The 20295-nt window shown below is 47.4% G+C and overlaps 1 protein-coding gene across 1 annotated transcript in view; it reads left to right on the top strand.

Annotated features, from left to right (window-relative positions):
• Positions 1-20295, top strand: part of LOC311233782 (uncharacterized protein) — a gene marked incomplete at its 5' end in the record, with an annotated part of 49266 nt that overhangs the window by 12452 nt on the left and 16519 nt on the right. The window contains one exon of the mRNA XM_084320802.1: positions 8496-8821. Coding sequence (XP_084176928.1) covers positions 8496-8821 — 326 coding nt within the window. The remainder of the gene's footprint in view (positions 1-8495; positions 8822-20295) is intronic.

The raw sequence follows: 20295 nt of genomic DNA, 5'->3' as shown, positions 1-20295 counted from the left end.
GTGGCTCTAAGCTTTGCACTACCATCTTGTACTCGTCAAGCTTTCCATCCATGGCTTGTGTTTTTTGGGATGGTAAACTTCATGGTGTGGGATATACCCAGTCCTTTTGCTGCTGTCCAGTGAGCCTTTTCCCACCTTTATGGCATAGCCTTTATCCAGGCTGTCGGCCACAAACTTGATGTCATCCTTATGGAACTGAGGAGACTTGCTAAGCTTCCTTTTCAGGGCAAGGGCCCGCTGTTGTGCCGTGCAGCGATTATTGGGAAATTCAGTGTTCTTCCTAAGTGGTAGGCCTGACTGTTTGGCTGGCTGGGGGACACACTTTATGAAGACGTGGTCCTCCCTGGACATTTCAAGCTGCTCCTCCCGCTGTCGTTCAGGGAAGTCATGCCTGATTTGTTGCTGCAGAAGCTCATCCAGCTGCACAACCGAACTTCTATGTGCCATTACAGTCGACTCTCCACAGGGGGAGACGGAACCTTTTTTTAGAAGTCCATTAACGGTCCAACCCAAAGTTGTTTTAATGGCGTATGGACCGTCTCTCTGGCTGTTGATAACCATCCATGGTTCCATGGCCTTTGGTACATTGGTTCCGATTAACAGGCCAATGTCAGCATCAATGTGACAGAGATGTACCTGCTGCAAATATGGCCACTGATCCACGTATTCCTGAGTAGGAATATGGTCTTTGGTCACAGGTATTTTCTTCTGCGTGTAGACAGCATGGAGTTCCACTAGTGTGTTGTCGTCCATGCCACATACCTCCATTCCAGAGACCACGGAGGTACTGACGACTTCCTCTTTATTCATGGTTTTGAGAAGGATGTCTGTACTTCTTCCTGAAACCTTGAGGTCTCGGAGCAGAGCTTCTGTACAGAAGGTGCCGGTGCTTCCTGAGTCCAGAAAGGCATAAGTCTGTATCATGCGATTACCTTTCTTCATTTTCACCCTCACTGGTACTATGGATAACATGCAGTCAGGCTCCCCGGCCCCTGTGTGGGTCTCGCCATCTCCAGTTATAAATGCACTGGTAACAGTCTGTTCCCTATTTTTATTTTCTTTACCACCGTCAACCTGTTTATGTATGTGGAGTATGGTAGGGTGCCTAAGTGAACACACTCGACAAGTCACTTTCTGTGTGCATCCCTTGCTCATGTGTCCATATGACAGACAGCCAAAGCACACTCCTTTGCCTTTCAAGAAATCCAACTTTTCCTTTTGTGGCTTCTTGTCCAGTTCTTTGCAAAGGTCCAAACTGTGCTCTCCCTGACAGAACAGACATGGCTTGAGGGCGGCTGGTGAGGGCCTTCCAGTAACTCTTTTAACGGGTGAGACACTGGTAGTAAAACCACTCTTCCTCTCCCTTGGTGTACTTGGTCGATATGGAAGTGGTCCTGATGTTCTTCCTGAAGAGGTGGGTGTTTCCTTTAGGTTCCCAAACAAAGGATGTGACATGATTCTAGCTTGGTGATCAATGAAATTAACTAGATCAATAAATCTAGCTCTCCGTCCACTTTTCTCTTGTAGGTCACATGCCAAGCCTCTCCACCTCTCTTTCATTTTGTATGGCAATTTAGAGAGAATGGCTCTCATTGTGGTTGGATTATCCATCTCCTCCATGTACTCAATGCTGTCCATCGTTTTACAGCATCCAGTTAGAAAAACCTAGTATGCTTGTAGGGCTTCAGCATCTTCAGCTTTGACTGCTGGCCAGTTGAGGGCTTTATCAATGTGAGCTGTTGCAATCTGGTACTCGTTGCCATAATACTTCTTTAGGAGCCTTTTGGCCTCCGTGTATCCTATTGAAGCATCCATATGTTGGCAGCTCCGTACCACTTCTCGGGGTTGCCCCATGGTAAACTGCTTCAGGAAATACAGTCTGTCCTTGCAGTTTTCAGTTCTATCCTCAATACCATGCTCGAATGCACGTATAAAGAACCTGTATTCTAATGGATCCCCTTTAAACGTGGGTATGCTGAGAGGTGGTAAGGATGATAGCCTTTGCTGCTTCACCAGTACTTCGGTTATACTATTCTGATGTTGCATGACGTCGACGATCCTGCCCATGTCTGGTGTTTCCCTGTATCCTTCTAGAGTGACGGCACCATCATGTCTGACGGCTCCATTTTCATGCTGTTTCGCAGATCCTCCATGGCTGACCCTTAAAGCAGACATTCCAATTTGGGGCTGTTGTGACATTTCCTTTCGTCTTACAACAGGCTCCCCTCCTATGTTGCTTGGTCTTGGATAAACAGGGTGATATACAGTTTGAACACTTTCTGGTACTTTCTGGTAACTTTCTGGTAACAGACTGTGTCTGTTCAACTGTGCAAGCTGAGCAGATGGAGCAAGAGGCTGGAATTCCACATCATACACATGTGAATTTGTGATGGGTAATGTTGTGATGACATCAGTGGAGGTGGGCGTCATTGCCTCCCGAATAACCTTTTGTGAGGCTTCCTTAGACCTTTCCCTTTCATCGAAATATTCGTTCATTCCATCGCCTGTTCTATTGTCCATCTCATGAATGTTCTCATATTCTGTGAAAACATTTAGTTTAGCACTGGTGGCTTGTATTTCAGTTTGCAGTTCCAACTGCTCCCTTTTGGCCTTTAGTTCAGCCTTCTCCTTACGGCTTCTCCCCTTTAGTTCAGCATCCTCCTTGTCGCTCCTCTCCTTTAGTTCAGCCTCCTCCTTGTCCAGTGCTTGTTTCTTTATTAATGCTTCTGCTTTGATCAATTCTCAGCTTGTAGTTTGAGTCGGGTTGAGGATGTAGAGGAGTAATCAGTGCTTACTACCTTTTGATGACCTCCTTGAACGCCTTGAAGAGGTGTTTGAAACGCTGTCCCTTGGGTGGATCTCTTCTTCACCTTTGTCATATTCAATATGTGGTTGTGCCGCTATAGTCTACGTTTGAACATGGGCAGCAAATTCATGCAGTGATGCTGCTTTAGGCTCGTACCATTCTGCTTGGTCCTTTTCAAGCAGACCCTTTACAGCTGTATTGAGTTCATGTAACTCGCCACACAACTTGGAGAAATCTGTAATTTGTGTGAACCAATTCCACATTTCCATGATTTCCCATAAGTTCAGTGATTTCATTCCTTTTTTTAGTAAGTGCACCCAGTTTTGCACTTCTTGATCCTTTTAATTTTTGTAAAGGATCCTCAAAAATACCACTCTCCATTTCCGCCATAATGTGGGACAGGGTTCGTACGGGTGCTGGAAATCCTTGAAAATGCTTGTATTTCAATGTGGTGTTTTCAAGGTTTGAAAAGTGCTTGAATCGTGTATAAAGTGCTGGAAAGTTATTGAAATTGTAATTGCACTGTATATACTTTCATAATAAATCGCTATCTGACTGAATAGTTCGGTTTTTAGATAAAGAAATAACATTTCGGAGATCGCCTTTCAAGCCTCGCCACTCGCATGCCTGCCCCGCCAACAGCACCCCCCGCCCCTCCTGAAAGCTTGCTTTAATTCCAGTAACGTTAGCAAGCGTCTTATAATTTTTTTTAAGAAATGTTTTAAGCTAGTGAGCTAGCGTTGCCATAGACGGCTATGTTTATTGTTCATGTTGACAACGACAAGCGACACCGTATATTATGGTGAGTTAATAAATTCACTATTCCGCTCTGATAAACTGACTCTTCGGTCAGAGCGTCCAGTCTGCACAATTTGAGTGCGCTCGCTCTGACACACTGAAAGCCAAATTACCTTCAAACTAGTTCCGTTTAGCTAACGCCATTATGCATCGGAGCTGTGGTTTCGCTGTGATCAACATGGCTAACAAGCAAATCAATTCTTTCTATTTTAAGGAATGTTCTGTAGGATATGTCGGCAACATAAGAAGCCAGCAGCTTCTTATACAGGGTTAGCTGTTTGTGTGAAATAAGAGGAGACTACACAGTACATTTCGCAGAGTAAATTTTACTCAAACTGAGTACATTTAACTCAAACTGAGTAAAATTGTACTCGGTTTGAGTAAAATGTAGTTCAGTTTGAGTAAAATTTACTCTGCGAAATCGACTGTGTAGAACGTGCGTCAACTAACTGTGCGTCTGTATCGCAACCAATAACATGGGCAGGGCCGCCTCAGGGGGTGTGCGAGCAGTGCGAGGCCCCCCTTCCCGCGAGGCCCTTTTTCATCACAGACCTAAAATCTAGTTTTGCTTATATGCTTATATATTTCACATTAGACACGTTTGTAGAATGTGTCTGACTTGTTCCTGCCTCTGCGGCTCTGCAGACTGCAGTTTTACGGTTTCTGCGGCTTTGCTGCTCTACAGATTTTAGGATAGTGTTTCCGGGCTCTTCTCGGACACACGAGGTACAGGGATGATCTAATTCAGCGCTATTCAGAGGAGCGAGTGGATGTCTTTTCAAAAGCAGCATGTATCAGAAGAAATTACACCGTGGGCCAAGAAAGTCTCCTTCCAACTTTACCATTGATACTGCGTTATGGTGAGTTCATGCAACCTATTATATTCCCGCCGTGGATCTCTCTCTCTCTCTCTCTCTCTGGAGCCAGACTGGTCGACTGTAGTATGGAGTTAGTAGCTAACGGTGTGTAGGGATGGGAATCGAAAACCGGTTCCCATTGGGAACCGGTTCCTAATTGGCCGATGCCTGGAACCGTGTGGCTCCTGTGACTTTCGATTCCCTTATCGCTGCCTACAGTTGCGCAATAACGTTACGTTAGCATGGCCATGGCAGACTCTATTTGATTCCTTAAGGGCTCGAAATTGCCTGGGTTTTGGTAATATGCTCCCGAAATGCTCCCGCTGTTTGGCTACTTCTATGTGCAGTGAAAACTACTTGAATGCTTTAGAGCCTAGTCATTGATTTAGATCAGGGTGAGCTAAAATTAGCCGCGGAGCTAACGTGAGCTAACGTGAGCTAACGCTATTTAATCAAGCTCACAAAGAGAGATAAACAGCTGACAGCGGAGAGTACAGGTACAAATACAATAAAACAGCAGGTGGGGGCTGTTGTGTAAACCTTGTACTCTTTAGTTCACATATAATGAGAGACGTGAGTGCTTGTTTACATGTCTGTAAACCAGGAAGTACAGTGGTGCAACATACAAATGTGTCCGTGTAGCAACACAAGCCAATACATAAAGGACAGGGGCCCGGGGAGGGAGCTCTCTCTGTGTGTGTGCGTGTGTGTGTGTGTGTGTGTGTGTGAGAGATAGTGTGAGTGAGTGAGAGACAGAAGTCAGAGGAATAACAACCTGTTATTCAATAGATTAAATTAGTTTAAGAATAAAAAAATAAATACATTTTAAGAGAATCTCAAATACATTATTTTATTTAAGTGTAGGCTATAGTTAATGTTTTATTTTTTACAGTTTTTGTATTTTTCTGACATGGGGGCTCAACAATAAATGACAATCAGAAATGTCAAGTTGCATGTTGTTATTCTAACCAGCTTAGACCCCGACGCTCTGCATCTTCTGGCCGCCTCAGACCTACTCCTATCCGAGCTCCGGGAGGGTCATCAAAGAGAAGTCGCCTATTCTCAGTCCTTGCCCCACAATGGTGGAATGAACTACCCACCCCAGTTAGGACAGCCGAATCACGTCCAATCTTTCGCCGTCGACTAAAGACGCACTTCTTCAACCATTATCTGAATAAAAAAATATATATCTAACCCTAACTAACCGTACTGTCATGCACTTGTCCTAATAAACTAACCTACACTGTAGCACTCAACACTTTGATGAACATTGTTGCTCAGCTGATAGAGTTGTGCCCTTCCTGATGGCTTGTCGTACAGAACTTGTAAGTCGCTTTGGATAAAAGCGTCAGCTAAATGACTAAATGTAGTTCTGTTGCATTTCCAATTTATTTATTTAAATTATAAATTGATCAGGTATCGATAAGGGAATCGATAAAGAATCGAATCGATAAGCAGAATCGATAATGGAATCGTATTGATAAAATCCTATCAATTCCCATCCCTAACGGTGTGTGGCCTGGTGTCAGCGCCTGTATTGCTTTTCTCATGTTGTAGTTTCAGTGGTAACAGCATAGCTTGCTTCTGCGTTAGCTAATGGTTAGCGATAGCCGTGTTAGCCAGTTAGCTGTTTAGCTACGACGTTAGCTGCCGGCTGCGCATGTAACGTTAGTTTGATGCTATCAGTTAGCCTAGGCTAGAGTTAGCTGTTAGCTTGTGCTACGACCATTGACATTAGCCGTGAGAATAGCAGGGGGTTCTGGCTTATTTTTGTCCCGCCAGCGAGAGGCCTTTCGTCAACGTGGAGACCTGTGTTGCGGCCTTTCGCCCTGCGTTCCTTGGTGCAGGTAAGATTAATGAAAATGTCATGACATTACCCCACTCTTCCTTCCTTCCCCTCCCGAATGTTTTGTTAATAACGATGTTTTTTTCCAGGCAAAACATATGCTACTTCACAACATTTGGAGATACGACATGTGCTGTGTGTGAATGTCTTGGTCGTTTGTGTAGCTTGGGTAGCGTTGGGCCGTTGGCCAAAGCTGTGTGTGGCCTGGTGTCACAGTACCTGGCTAGCCTATTTAGCTGATGTCGGCCATTGGCTCCTTGCTGCTTTGGTTTCTCTGGTATAGACCCTCTTCTCTTTGGATTTAAGTGTTGATCTTTGTCCTTTTGGATCTCTCATACATGCTCTCTCTCTAACACACACGCATGACAAACACACATGCTCTCTCTCTCTCTCTCTCTTTCTAACACACACAGTCTGCCTATGGCGGCCTTTCTCGATGGCTAGGCTGTGCTCGCTGAGTCTGTACATAGTCAAGGATCTTCAGTCACAGTGCTCAGGTATTCTGCCACTGTGTACTCTCTGTTTAGGGCCAAATAGCATTTCAATTTATTTCCAATGTGTCTCTCTCTCTCTCTCTCTTTGGATTTAAGTGTTGATCTTTGTCCTTTTGGATCTCTCATACATGCTCTCTCTCTAACACACACACACATGACGTTTAAATCTCGCACAGGGCCTCGCATTTCTCCCAGGCGGCCCTGAACATGGGCATCATATAGCTTACATCCTGGTCCCTGCTGGGACGTACCAACTGAACACACCACTGTGGGGGGTTATATAAAAATCCTAGGTTGATTTGATTTTGTATACATTTTAAGGCTCAATGAGCTGATTGACTGCCTACCTCAAAGACTGTTCTCTTATTTTGCACATTTTCAGTAAATATTTGATTGAAATTGAAGTTTTATCTGGTGATTATTTGAGTGATTGTTTCACATCGGCTCAGCCAGGTTATACAGGATGCCAAGGCAAGTCTACATAATTGTGGTTGTTTATAGCACAATAACATCTGATTTAATGTGATGGAAGAAGTAAAATTATCATTTAAATAATAATTTAAATATTTAATTTACCACAGCCGCATAAAATGCTGGAAAAGCTTGAAAATGCACCTTGAAAAAGCTTGAAAAGTGCTTGAATTTTGCTTTGGAAAAGGTGTAAGAACCCTGTGGGCAGCTAACGAAAACCTCTTAATTCAGATGGGCGGCGTTGTATGCATTTAAAACAGAACAGTGTTTTATGAATGAAGCAGCTAGGGCGTGGGAAACAGCGCACTTGGCGAATGCTGCGCGTGACGTCATCCACTCTCAAACGCACACACCGACCCGCTGTCAACCACACAGAGACAGAGTCCGTATCGCTGTCAGCCACAGAGACAGAGTCCGTATTATATTTTCCTCTTCGCCAGCACAAGACACCTTCAAACAATAAAGACTGCTGTGCCGTTTATGTTCATCACATCCACTCCACTCAGACGCAACGGCTTCGATCCGAAACAAACATCCATTCTTTACTTTACCTCCTTCCTTGTTGCGCTTAAAAGTTGTCCGTCGGCTTTGTCAGCGGTAGTTTTTGACAATGTAAAGGCAATCATACGAACCACAGTTGCCTTGAGGCTCCAGGTAATGCGTTGTTAGTCCGACACGCTCCGAATTGCAGTCCAAAAGAAAAGATGACGCTGATCCAATGTACTTTCAAAACAAACTGGATTTATTGGGAAGCGAGTCACAACAGCCCCAATAGCTGCCTACCACTATAAAACAAACAAAAAGGGTTATGTAAATGAACGTAAACTGTCAATCAAATGCGAATTGAGTGCGGTCAAAAACTATATGGTACCGCTATACCTGGGCCTGCATGAACTCTAAATTACCTGCCATGTTATAGGAGTGGTTAGGGGGAACGTGGGAAAAAAGGGGAGTTGACCAGGTAAGTCTCCATCTTGGAATTCATTGACATATATTAATAAACACAAAGCACGAATACCATAATAACTATATTTCTAAGGGGGCAATAAAGATACAATTTATCATCATAGGATTTGGCTCCTACAGACGTGTTGCTGTTGGTTAAGTTGTTTTATTCTTTGTCAGATTTAAATTACGTGTTGCTGTTGGTTAAGTTGTTTATTCTTTGTCAGATTTAAATGACGTGTTGCTGTTGGTTAAGTTATGAAATCATGTTCTTCCAGACTCCTCCCCTGCCCGGAGAGAAACATCCAATCAGAAACCATCTCCAGATTCCAACCGGAGGAACAGGCACGATTCGGGCTCAGACCAATCACCACCGAGGAGAAGGCCACAGGGGGGTGGAGCTTCAGACTCTGACCAATCACGTCCTAGGAAGAGGCCAGAGCAGGGAGAGGCTTTAGACCAGTCTCCACCCAGAAGACGGCGTAAGACTCGATGGGGTGATGACACGGACCAATGGGACCAATCACCGCCTCGGAAACCAGCGCAGGGGGGCGGGGACTCGGATGATGACCTGTCCCCCCCCCGCAGGCCTGGCCAATCACAAGTGAGCAAATCTCCCCATCTATGTCTTATTATGATGTCAGCGATGGAATCACTGTATTTCTAGTTTTCAGATTTCTTTTTGCTGTGGAAATTATGTCTTCATTGTATATGTATTAAAATAATTGTGCAGATACCCTGTAAATTATGTAAAAAATAGGTCTGAATACATTAACACATTGGGTGCCGTTCACGTAGAACTACGTTTCTGTCGACTGTTGAGTGCTGGAAATGTAGAACAAATTTTTTTTTCACAGTATTTCTTTGAATCGCTATTGCCATTCATAATTCAGCGGGGCACCTTGTGCATACTGTACTGAATGTGTCTGAGCTGGCAGACGGTCTTATACCGCCCTCTAACGCCTTCGGCCGCTATTGCACTCCATTAGAAACGGTGTAGTTTCTTTTCTCTACCGAGCTGCGGCGTGGGGGCGGGTCCTAAACACTCCGGCAAAACACGCGCTTGTAGGGATGGCTTGGACAACTGACCCCGCCCGCCCGTTCATGTGCAATGCCCAATAACGTCGGAGACAGGATCGCTGTCGATAACTGGAATGGCGATCAGATAATTGGATTATTTTTTTTGCATTACATCAGAGACCAGGTAAGGACTCTATATATCCAATCTTGCGTTGATCTGATATTTCTTTCTACCGCGATTGAAGCTATCTGTGTTTTATGTGTGTGGCTGTTTACCGTTGGGTGCAGGAGGGGAGGGAGGGAGCGCTGCGCTCCAGGGCCCATTTCATGTATGCATGAGGAAGGATAATAATGATAATCTAGCGTTGATTTCAGGAAGATTCGATAATCAGGTGAAAAATGACAACGTGTTTATTGAATTACACAAAAACGCTGTTTTCGCGTCTTTTTCCTGGAATTACTCAGAAGCACCCAAACTATTCATATTCAAAACGGTATAAAACGGAAATGTACGGATGAAAAAATAATCCGTTTTTTGCAAGTTGACTGGAAGCAACTCACTGACAATCGACAGCGTTATTAGACCCATAGCTATAAAATATAGGGTTAGCTCTACAAACAAGGTGCGCATTTACATGGGGTTAATGGACGGCAAGGCCAGATGCACTTCCCGGAAGGGGCGTGGCACTCAATGTGTTAAATCCGAATCCCAAAAAATGTAATGGAAAAAACTGAATTTCTGAAAAGATATATATATCTATCAGTAACATGTATTTTAATTGTTCAGATGAAGAACCACATGGGTCTACTTGTGTTAGATTCAATGGAACGATGTGTGTCAATAGCCTAACCCTAACCATAACCAGGGGAGGAAACTAACTTTTTGGCTTACCAGCCAACTGGCGAGTATCTGATATTTTTTACCAGCCAAACTGTTTTTTTTACCAGCCAAAAATAAATCGCTAATTGTGATAATTACTTCTTTGTATGTCTTCATCTAAATTGATTAATAATCACACCGTGTCTCTACTCTTTAAAATATGTATTAGCATAAAACATTAATAACAGTGTCTGTTGTGAAGGGCCAGATTAAACCGAATATATATATTTATTTATATATATATATTTAATTGTATTTGTATATTCTCTAATATTCCCTGATATCCCTTGTATATTCCTTGTACAATATGCATTGAATATCCATTCTAGCCTACTGAACATCCCATAATAGTCTCCATTCTACTATTGGTCGAGACCTTGGTGCCAGGCTGCCATACCCCTCAGACCCAGTTCAAACGTACCGCTCCACATGTACGAACAAGTCCTAGTTCCGCGTAGGAATCTGGCTACCGCACCACTAATGGGACTATTTGTTCATAGTGCGTATATATACTGCGCTACTAAAGTAGGACTTCCTTTTCAGTCCAGTTTCTTACCCTCCAATAGAGTCACAGACGTAAAGCCTCCCCGCGACGCCACGTGTGGGAGTAAGGCCAAGTTCGCCTACCATCGGTATTGAGACATCGTGTATATTAATATTTGAATAGTCATATTTGGCACTATATCGTCGAGTTGGACGTAGTCTATTAAGCTAATAATAGTCTGTTAATATATAGTGCTTCGTGCGGTGAGAATACTACCGTAGTCAGTACCCCATCGTTTCGGGCAGAGAACTGGCTGCTTACCCAGGGTGGTTGACCCCATGTGAAGCTGCACCCGAGGAGCCCCAGAGCCGACGAGCGAGTGGACCTGTATACCGGATTATTCTACCGACGACAGCCCGCCTTCCCAGGCACGGATTATGCTTTGTATACTTTGATTATTCCATGGATAAAGACCCCCGACACTGCCGTGTGTTGGAACCCCCCCCCTGGAGAGGACGCAAGGTGAGGAGACGCTCTGCAAGACGAGGTCGCTTCACGTCTCTCCCCCGTGGACCGGAGAGAGCCGGCCCACAAAGAGTCCACCTGCTTTCATCTGTGGTCCAAGGATCGCCGGCGCATTGAACGGCACTACAGTGGGTTCACCTGGGATACCCTTGGCCGGACGAGGCAGCCGGATTCTACCCCCCCCCCCCCTCCTACTCCTGTCGGCTTACAAGCGACCGGATTAACCCCCCCTTAGTGTATCTAGTATATAATCATTAAAGTATCATTGCTGTTATTCCTTAACTATTCCAGGTCGTATATTTACCACCTGCGCCATCAGAGATTGGACATTCTCTATTGATATACCGACGAATACTCTTTGCCATAAAAGTGCATACTATTTCAATTCATAAATGTAATTAAGTGATTAAGTGCTTGCTCTACACACCATTGCTGTGTAGTAATAAACGCATACTTCGACTTCGTACATTTGTGTTGGATCCGTTTCATCTACGTGGGAGTGTTTATGATAATATATTTATGCCGTGTACTGGGTGGCCGAATATTAAGTACAAAGGTAGTGGTAGTAAGTATCATATCTAGTAATACAGTCAGGGAATTGTACCCCTCAGTTACAATTGGTCCTTCGAACCGGATGGTAATCAGTGTAATATTAATATAGTGTTATTAATATTGAAATGGCCTATGATGAACACTCCACGAAACGATCCTCCTAACCAACGCCCGCAGCGCGAACGACGGCTCCCTCAGTACTTAGAGGCTTACGCTGTCAGTCAACAACCTAGTCTTCTACTAACAGTAAACGCGGTAAAACTAGAAAGTAAAAGTATGTCTAACCCCAACGCCCAGACTACCCCGACCATAGAGGCCCCTACGGGCTCTAATGTAACTGACCAAGTTCACGGTGGGGACCAGTGGGAACCAGACATGACCTCACACCCCGCCAGTACTGAAGAAGTAGTCCCCGATGAGTCCCGGGAGGAATACAACGCTACCGAGAGAGAACTCGGCACGGAAGAAGACGGGGAGAGCACCGTGGAGATAGAGCTCCAAGGCTCCGCAAGGAGTACCCAGAGGGAAGGCTCCCCTATACAACCGCCTTCTCCCAGCGAGGCAGAGAGGACCCTACAGCAGGCCTTCCTCATCAGCCTGAACGCCGCTGCTGAACGCGACCGACTGCAGATCCAGCAGCGAAGCGAACACGAGCAGATACGTCTAGAAATAAGACGCATTCAGATGGAAGAGAATGTGGCCCGAGAACGAGCCGGTGCTCAACGGGACGCAGCGCGCGACAGACAGCAGTCGCAACTAATAGAACAGCTGATCAGACGGACAACACCCTCTCCCTCCGCCAGAGGCTCCAGGAACTCGTCTAGACACACCTCCAGGGCGGCATCCCCTAGCCGAGTAAACAACCCTGAACTTGACCAACAGACGAGGTCTATACCCCCCACAGACCACCTCCCCCCACCGGTCCAAGCGAGACCTAGCAACCGGGAAGGAGCAGCATATCCTGTGGAGAGGCTAAACCAGAGACTACAAGCACTGGATGACCTAACTGAAGACGAAGAGGAAGAGGAGGAGAACCACGCCCGAAGACAGCACAGTACTCTACCGGACCAGGAGGTCCGGTACAGCCCAGGCTATACTCCCGCGGAGCTGCGCTACAGACCCCCGACTCTATACACGGGTGAGCACGACGCACGACCCGCACCGAGGAACAGCACCTGGACAAGCGGGCCATGGTACACTGCCGGTACCAGCCCATACCAAGGAGCGGGAGGAGACTCGCCTAGGAGGCCTCTCCCCCAACGCTCGCCGATGTATCCACAGTCAGCGTCATACATTGGCACGCCTATGGTACCCGACTTCACCCAAGAGAACCGGGCCCAGTATACAGAACTCCGCATGTGTCTGGAGACCATGTTGGTGGATGTATTGGATGAACGCCACAAATACGCCATCCTACTGAAGCACTTAAAGGTACCCCGCGCACATAATATAGCGCTCGCCTACGCGACTTCCACCACCCCATACACAGCAGCGCTGGTAGCATTGGACCAGAGGTATGGGCGCATATGGGATTACGTGATCCAGGAGATCCGACACATCGACCGCTTACCCCCAGCAATAGACAATCGAGCACTGGACGACCTGTCCATCAGAGTGCAGTCCCTAGTAGGGATGTTGGGAGCGCAAAGAGAGAAGGGGAGGCATGAACTTTACGCCAACTCAAATGTGGAAAGGATTCTGGAGAAGCTGCCGCCCGCTCGTCAGGAGCGCTTTAGGCGGCAGAGGGACCACAGAGACCCGAATGGCCCCGAACCGAACCTCCTCGATCTAGCAGACTTCCTGGCGAGAGAAGTCAGCAGCCTACGGCTAGATGCATTCGGACGGAGCACCCCTGGCTCCAGAGAAGGAACCAGACGACTAAATGATGGAAGAAGATCGGTGACTGTGATGCACCAATCGGAGTCAGTACCGAGCAGCAGGAGCCACAGTACCCCCTCCAGAACGGAGAAGTGGAAGATAGTGTGCCCCTACTGTGAGAAAGAACACTGGCTAGCGCAATGTGACTCCTTCCCCAAGCTGAACGCGGAGGAAGCAGGTCAATGGATAAAGTCCAACAAGCGCTGTTTTCGCTGTGCGCGCTCACACATGGCAGCCGAATGCCGCTTAAAGAAAAGGTGCACCAAGTGCGATGGAGCCCATCTGGACATACTTCACGACAGTAACAGACGGCGCCCTTCACCTGCACCATCCAGCCGCAAAGCGAGCGTCATGTACATCGATCCCGCCAGCAGCAGTGGAGCCCGAGTACTCCTAAAAGTAGTGCGTGTGACACTAAGCTACCAGAATAAAGTCCTGGACACTTACGCCGTCCTCGATGACGGGTCAGAGAAGACCCTGCTGCTCGCCTCCGCTGCGGCCCAGCTAGGGCTGCGGGGAAGCGAAACCCAAATGACAATTCGGACAATAAGATGAGATTTGAAGACGATAAAGGGCGAGAATGTCTCATTCTCTATCGCAGCAAGCGGCCAGCCTGAGCGACGGTACCAGATTACAGACGCTTTCACCAGCCAAGAAATAGGACTATCGCGGTACACATACCCCGTCGCCAAGCTGATGGAGAAATATGCACATCTGCGCAAGTTACCGATCCCGCTCATAGACAATGCTATGCCGACCCTGTTGATAGGCTCCGACCATGCAGACCTCATTGTCCCGATAGACCGGGTTCATACCGGACCCCGAGGCTGTCCTGCAGCAGTCGAGACCCGTTTGGGATGGACTCTCCAAGGCCCGCTCGCCAAATCTCTCAACCGAAGTACAGCCACTAGATGTCTCCACTCCCGAGTCACAGAGGGAGAAACCGCACTCCTGCAACACGTAGAGCGGTTATGGACCTTGGAACAAATGCCCTTTAAGAACGGAAAGAAAGACATTCGCTCTAAAGATGACATTTACGCCATTCACCTCCTCGAGACAGGGACCAAGAGAGTCCCGGTCAACGGCGTGTTGAGATACGCCACGCCACTCCTGCGGCGAGAAGGAATGCCTACTTTCCACGCCAAGACAGACGCCACAGAACGGTACCTGCTGAACACGGAGCGGCGCTTAGCCAAGAACCCCGCCCAAGAGAGTGTATACCGCGCTGAGATTGAGAAGCTCATCACAGCGGGACACGTCACAAAGATGGACATTAAAGAGGCTGACCAGACCACTGAATCGTGGTACGTGCCCCACCACAAGGTCCATCACAACGGTAAAGACCGCATAGTATTTAACTGCAGCTACCAGATCGGATCCCAAAATCTGAATAAAGAGTTACTGCCCGGTCCCACACTCGGCCCCTCCCTACTCAGCGTTCTACTCCGCTTCCGCCAGGAAAGGGTGGCCATCAGCGGGGACATTAAAGGAATGTTCCTGCAGGTGAGATTAGTAGAGGCGGACAAGCCCCTGTTACGGTTCCTATGGAGAGAGAAGCCAGGAGATGAGCACCCAGCCATCTACCAATGGGAAGTCCTCCCCTTCGGAACGACGTGCAGCCCCTGCTGTGCTACATTTGCACTACAGAAACATGTAGCAGAGGACCCAGCAGCGGACGAAGAGGTCCGACACAGCATAAAGAACAGCTTCTACGTAGACAACTGTCTACAAAGCCTTTCAACCCAAGAAGAAGCCGAGGCTCTCCTGATTAAACTCCGCGCCTCATTGATCAAAGGCGGCTTTGATCTCAGGCAGTGGGCCAGCAGCGATCCGCAAGTACTGCGCAGCCTCTCCTCCGAGGACAAGGCAGCCAGCAGCGAGACCTGGATGGCTACAATCCCGGGAGAAGCCCAGGAGATGACCCTGGGATTGGTGTGGCGATTCAAAACAGATTCGCTTCACTACAGACACAAGCCCCTGACTACGGAGCAGGGAAGGCCGGCGGCGGCGCCGACCACCAGACGGAGTGTGTACACAACACTCGCCCGACAATATGACCCGCTAGGATGTATTCTACCGTACACCACCAGGGCAAAAATGATTGTACGAGCATTGTGGGACAAGGACCAGGGCTGGGACGACCCCATTCCCGCACACCTTGCATCCACCTGGAGAGAGTGGGAGATGGAGCTCCACTCACTCCCAGGCGTTAATATGCGCCGAAGCTACTTCCCACCCACGGTGAGGCCAGAGACATGTAAAATGGACTTACACGTCTTCAGTGACGCCTCAGAGGTCGCATACGGATCAGTAGCCTACTTGCGGGCCCAAGACCAGGGGGGAGAGATCTACACAGCATTTGTCCTCGCCCGCTCGAGAATAGCCCCACGCAAGCAACAATCTATCCCACGTCTAGAGCTCTGCGCAGCCCTAGCCGGAGCGCACCTAGCCACGCTCATCCAACGTGAGCTCACCATACCGGTGTCTAGAACAATCCTGTGGTCAGATTCCACGACGGTACTCGCCTGGATCAAATCGGACTCATGCAAGTACAAAGTCTTCGTGGGAGTCAGAGTCACCGAGATTCAAGACTTAACCGAAGAGTTAACCGGAGAAACAGAGTGGCGCTACGTTGATACAAAACAGAACCCAGCTGACGTCATCACCCGGGGGATGCCCCTGGATGACCTCACCCGTCGCAATGTCTACAGTGACGGCCCCGCATTCCTAAGACTCCCGGAAGGACAGTGGCCCATGCCTATCCCGAGGGAAGCAAGTCCAGAGGAGGTGGAAAATAAGAAGTCTGTGTTCTGTGGATTGAGCACCGTAGCCTCCACCGACCCTAACATAGACGATTGCACGTCCATAGAGAGTGCACAACAAAGAACATTCCTGCGGTACCACCCGGAGTGCAAGTCCCCCGCTGATATGTCAGCAGCTAACTACGAGGAAGCAGAATTGCTTCTACTGCAGCGAGCCCAGAGAGACTCGTTCCCCGATGAATTGGCCTGTCTACAGGGAGGAAAGCCCGTCCCATCCGACAGCAGATTAATTCATCTGGCCCCCGAGAGCGACGCTCATACCCTCATCAGAGTGGGTGGTCGCCTACGCAGAGCCCCCAATCTACCGGATGACATTAAATACCCGATCGTATTGAACAGCCGACACAAGGTCACAGAGCTGATTATAAAGAAATACGATGAGGATGTACATCACGCAGGAGCAGAAAGAGTCTTCGCGGAAATCAGACGTCGTTACTGGATCCTACAAGGAAGAGAGGCGGTACGACGCTTCCAGCGAACATGTCTAGACTGCCGCAAGTGGCGCGCGCAGCCCAGCATACCAAGGATGGCTGACCTTCCTCCATGTCGCCTCCGAATCGGTGACAAGCCATTCCACTCAACGGGTATGGACTGCTTTGGCCCGCTGCACATAAAGAAAGGAAGAGGAACCGAGAAGCGGTGGGGTATTGTATTCAAATGCATGACCACCAGAGCGATACACATCGAGCTTCTCCCGACCATGAGCACAGACTCATTCCTTATGGCCTTCCGAAGATTCACATCACGGAAAGGAAGACCGTCTACCCTATTGTCCGATCATGGGACAAACTTCAAAGGCGGCGAAAGAGAGCTGAGAGAGAGCTTCCAAGCTATGGGCCCAGAACTTAAGACCCACCTCGCTCCAGCACAGGTTGATTTCCAATTCAACCCCCCAAACGCACCCCACTTCGGTGGCACTTGGGAACGAGAAGTGCGCTCCATAAAGACAGCCCTGTACGCAGTACTTGGGGCCCAGACTGTGGCGGAAGAAGTCCTAATGACAGTCCTCACGGAGATTGAGGGAGTACTTAACTCGAAGCCCCTCGGATATGTCTCCAGTGATGTGGCGGATATCGACCCAGTTACCCCCAACACACTCCTGATGGGGCGGCTAGATCCTGCATTACCCCAGACAATGTACCGGCCTGAAGAAGCGAACGGCCGACGAATGTGGAGGTACAGTCAAGTATTAGCCGACAAGTTTTGGAGCAGTTTCCTACTGCACTACCTACCGTCTCTACAGACCCGCCAGAAGTGGGTAAAGGAGAGAGACAATTTGACAGAAGGAACAGTCGTCATGATTATTGATCAGTCACTGCCCAGAGCTGTGTGGCCGGCCGGCCGCGTAAGCAAAGTGATCACCGGTGCCGACGGCAAGGTCCGAGCAGCTGAAGTGCTCGTCCAGGGTCGCACTTACACCCGTCCCGTGGCGAGGCTCATAGAACTGCCTCGACTCCCAGACACAATCGATGACGACCATGACCCTACAACCCTATGACTTTGTGAAGTTGACTGACCCCTACAGCAAACCCTTATGTGTAAATAGACAACGCGATTAATCTGTCTCTGTTTAACTGATTAGGTCTGGGACCTATTCAGGGGGTGGCTGTTGTGAAGGGCCAGATTAAACCGAATATATATATTTATTTATATATATATATTTAATTGTATTTGTATATTCTCTAATATTCCCTGATATCCCTTGTATATTCCTTGTACAATATGCATTGAATATCCATTCTAGCCTACTGAACATCCCATAATAGTCTCCATTCTACTATTGGTCGAGACCTTGGTGCCAGGCTGCCATACCCCTCAGACCCAGTTCAAACGTACCGCTCCACATGTACGAACAAGTCCTAGTTCCGCGTAGGAATCTGGCTACCGCACCACTAATGGGACTATTTGTTCATAGTGCGTATATATACTGCGCTACTAAAGTAGGACTTCCTTTTCAGTCCAGTTTCTTACCCTCCAATAGAGTCACAGACGTAAAGCCTCCCCGCGACGCCACGTGTGGGAGTAAGGCCAAGTTCGCCTACCATCGGTATTGAGACATCGTGTATATTAATATTTGAATAGTCATATTTGGCACTATATCGTCGAGTTGGACGTAGTCTATTAAGCTAATAATAGTCTGTTAATATATAGTGCTTCGTGCGGTGAGAATACTACCGTAGTCAGTACCCCATCGTTTCGGGCAGAGAACTGGCTGCTTACCCAGGGTGGTTGACCCCATGTGAAGCTGCACCCGAGGAGCCCCAGAGCCGATGAGCGAGTGGACCTGTATACCGGATTATTCTACCGACGACAGCCCGCCTTCCCAGGCACGGATTATGCTTTGTATACTTTGATTATTCCATGGATAAAGACCCCCGACACTGCCGTGTGTTGGAACCCCCCCCCTGGAGAGGACGCAAGGTGAGGAGACGCTCTGCAAGACGAGGTCGCTTCACGTCTCTCCCCCGTGGACCGGAGAGAGCCGGCCCACAAAGAGTCCACCTGCTTTCATCTGTGGTCCAAGGATCGCCGGCGCATTGAACGGCACTACAGTGGGTTCACCTGGGATACCCTTGGCCGGACGAGGCAGCCGGATTCTACCCCCCCCCCCCTCCTACTCCTGTCGGCTTACAAGCGACCGGATTAACCCCCCCTTAGTGTATCTAGTATATAATCATTAAAGTATCATTGCTGTTATTCCTTAACTATTCCAGGTCGTATATTTACCACCTGCGCCATCAGAGATTGGACATTCTCTATTGATATACCGACGAATACTCTTTGCCATAAAAGTGCATACTATTTCAATTCATAAATGTAATTAAGTGATTAAGTGCTTGCTCTACACACCATTGCTGTGTAGTAATAAACGCATACTTCGACTTCGTACATTTGTGTTGGATCCGTTTCATCTACGTGGGAGTGTTTATGATAATATATTTATGCCGTGTACTGGGTGGCCGAATATTAAGTACAAAGGTAGTGGTAGTAAGTATCATATCTAGTAATACAGTCAGGGAATTGTACCCCTCAGTTACAGTGTCTCTACTCTTCACAATATTAGCATAAAACATATTAACATGAAAGAGGGATCTATTCTGGACTGGGTTGGGCTGAACTGGGCAGTGAAAGATGCTGGGTTGGGCAGTGAAAGAAAAAAAACGAAGTATGTTGTGAAGTGTATAGATAGATGTGAAATGTATAGATGTAGCAGTACTGTCTATCTGTATGTCGTGTATGTCATATGTTATTATGAATTGAAAATGGGGGACCCTGATGTAAACAAGAAAGTCTTTCTCTGGTCTGAATCCCCTTAACAATTGTGTGTATTGAGCCGTACTGTATTGTACCCATTCTGCAATCTGTTAATAAAGTTTTCAATCAATCAATCAAGTTAACTTTGAACCTCGGTTGTCAAGCTGCATCAATGTTGTGTATGCATCTGGGTGGCATCATAACTGTGTTCACTGTGCCTTTAAGACGGCACGGTGATCTTACGACAGTGCTGTGAAGTACCGTCAAGTGTTGTGGTAACGTCAGTTGGGTTGGTGTGTTGTTGTGCACTGGTTGAGCTAGCCCCTTTCGTGACTGTGATGTGCAAGCCAGGGGCTTTTGAGCATGAAATAAAACATATAACCTTACGTTGTGATATTGATATTGGTGATATTGGTACATTTATGCATATGTATTGGGAATGCCCTCCTGTTAAGATATTCTGGGAAGAAGTAACCACTCCATTATCAGAATTTCTATTTCTGACCATACCTATACTGCCTTCTGTATTGTTGTTGAATGATGTTTCTCAGTTATCAACCTCTGTACATGTAAAGAGACTAATTTTGTCAGGTCTCACGGCTGCCAAAAAGCTGATAGCATCACGCTGGATTCAACCGGATAAAATGTGTCAGAAGGTATGG

Source organism: Notolepis coatsorum (genome assembly GCF_963971535.1).
Source record: "Notolepis coatsorum genome assembly, chromosome: 8".
Taxonomy (NCBI): Eukaryota; Metazoa; Chordata; class Actinopteri; order Aulopiformes; family Paralepididae; genus Notolepis; species Notolepis coatsorum.
The sequence above is the reverse complement of the archived record's forward strand: the minus strand, read 5'-3'. Positions and strand labels throughout refer to the sequence as shown.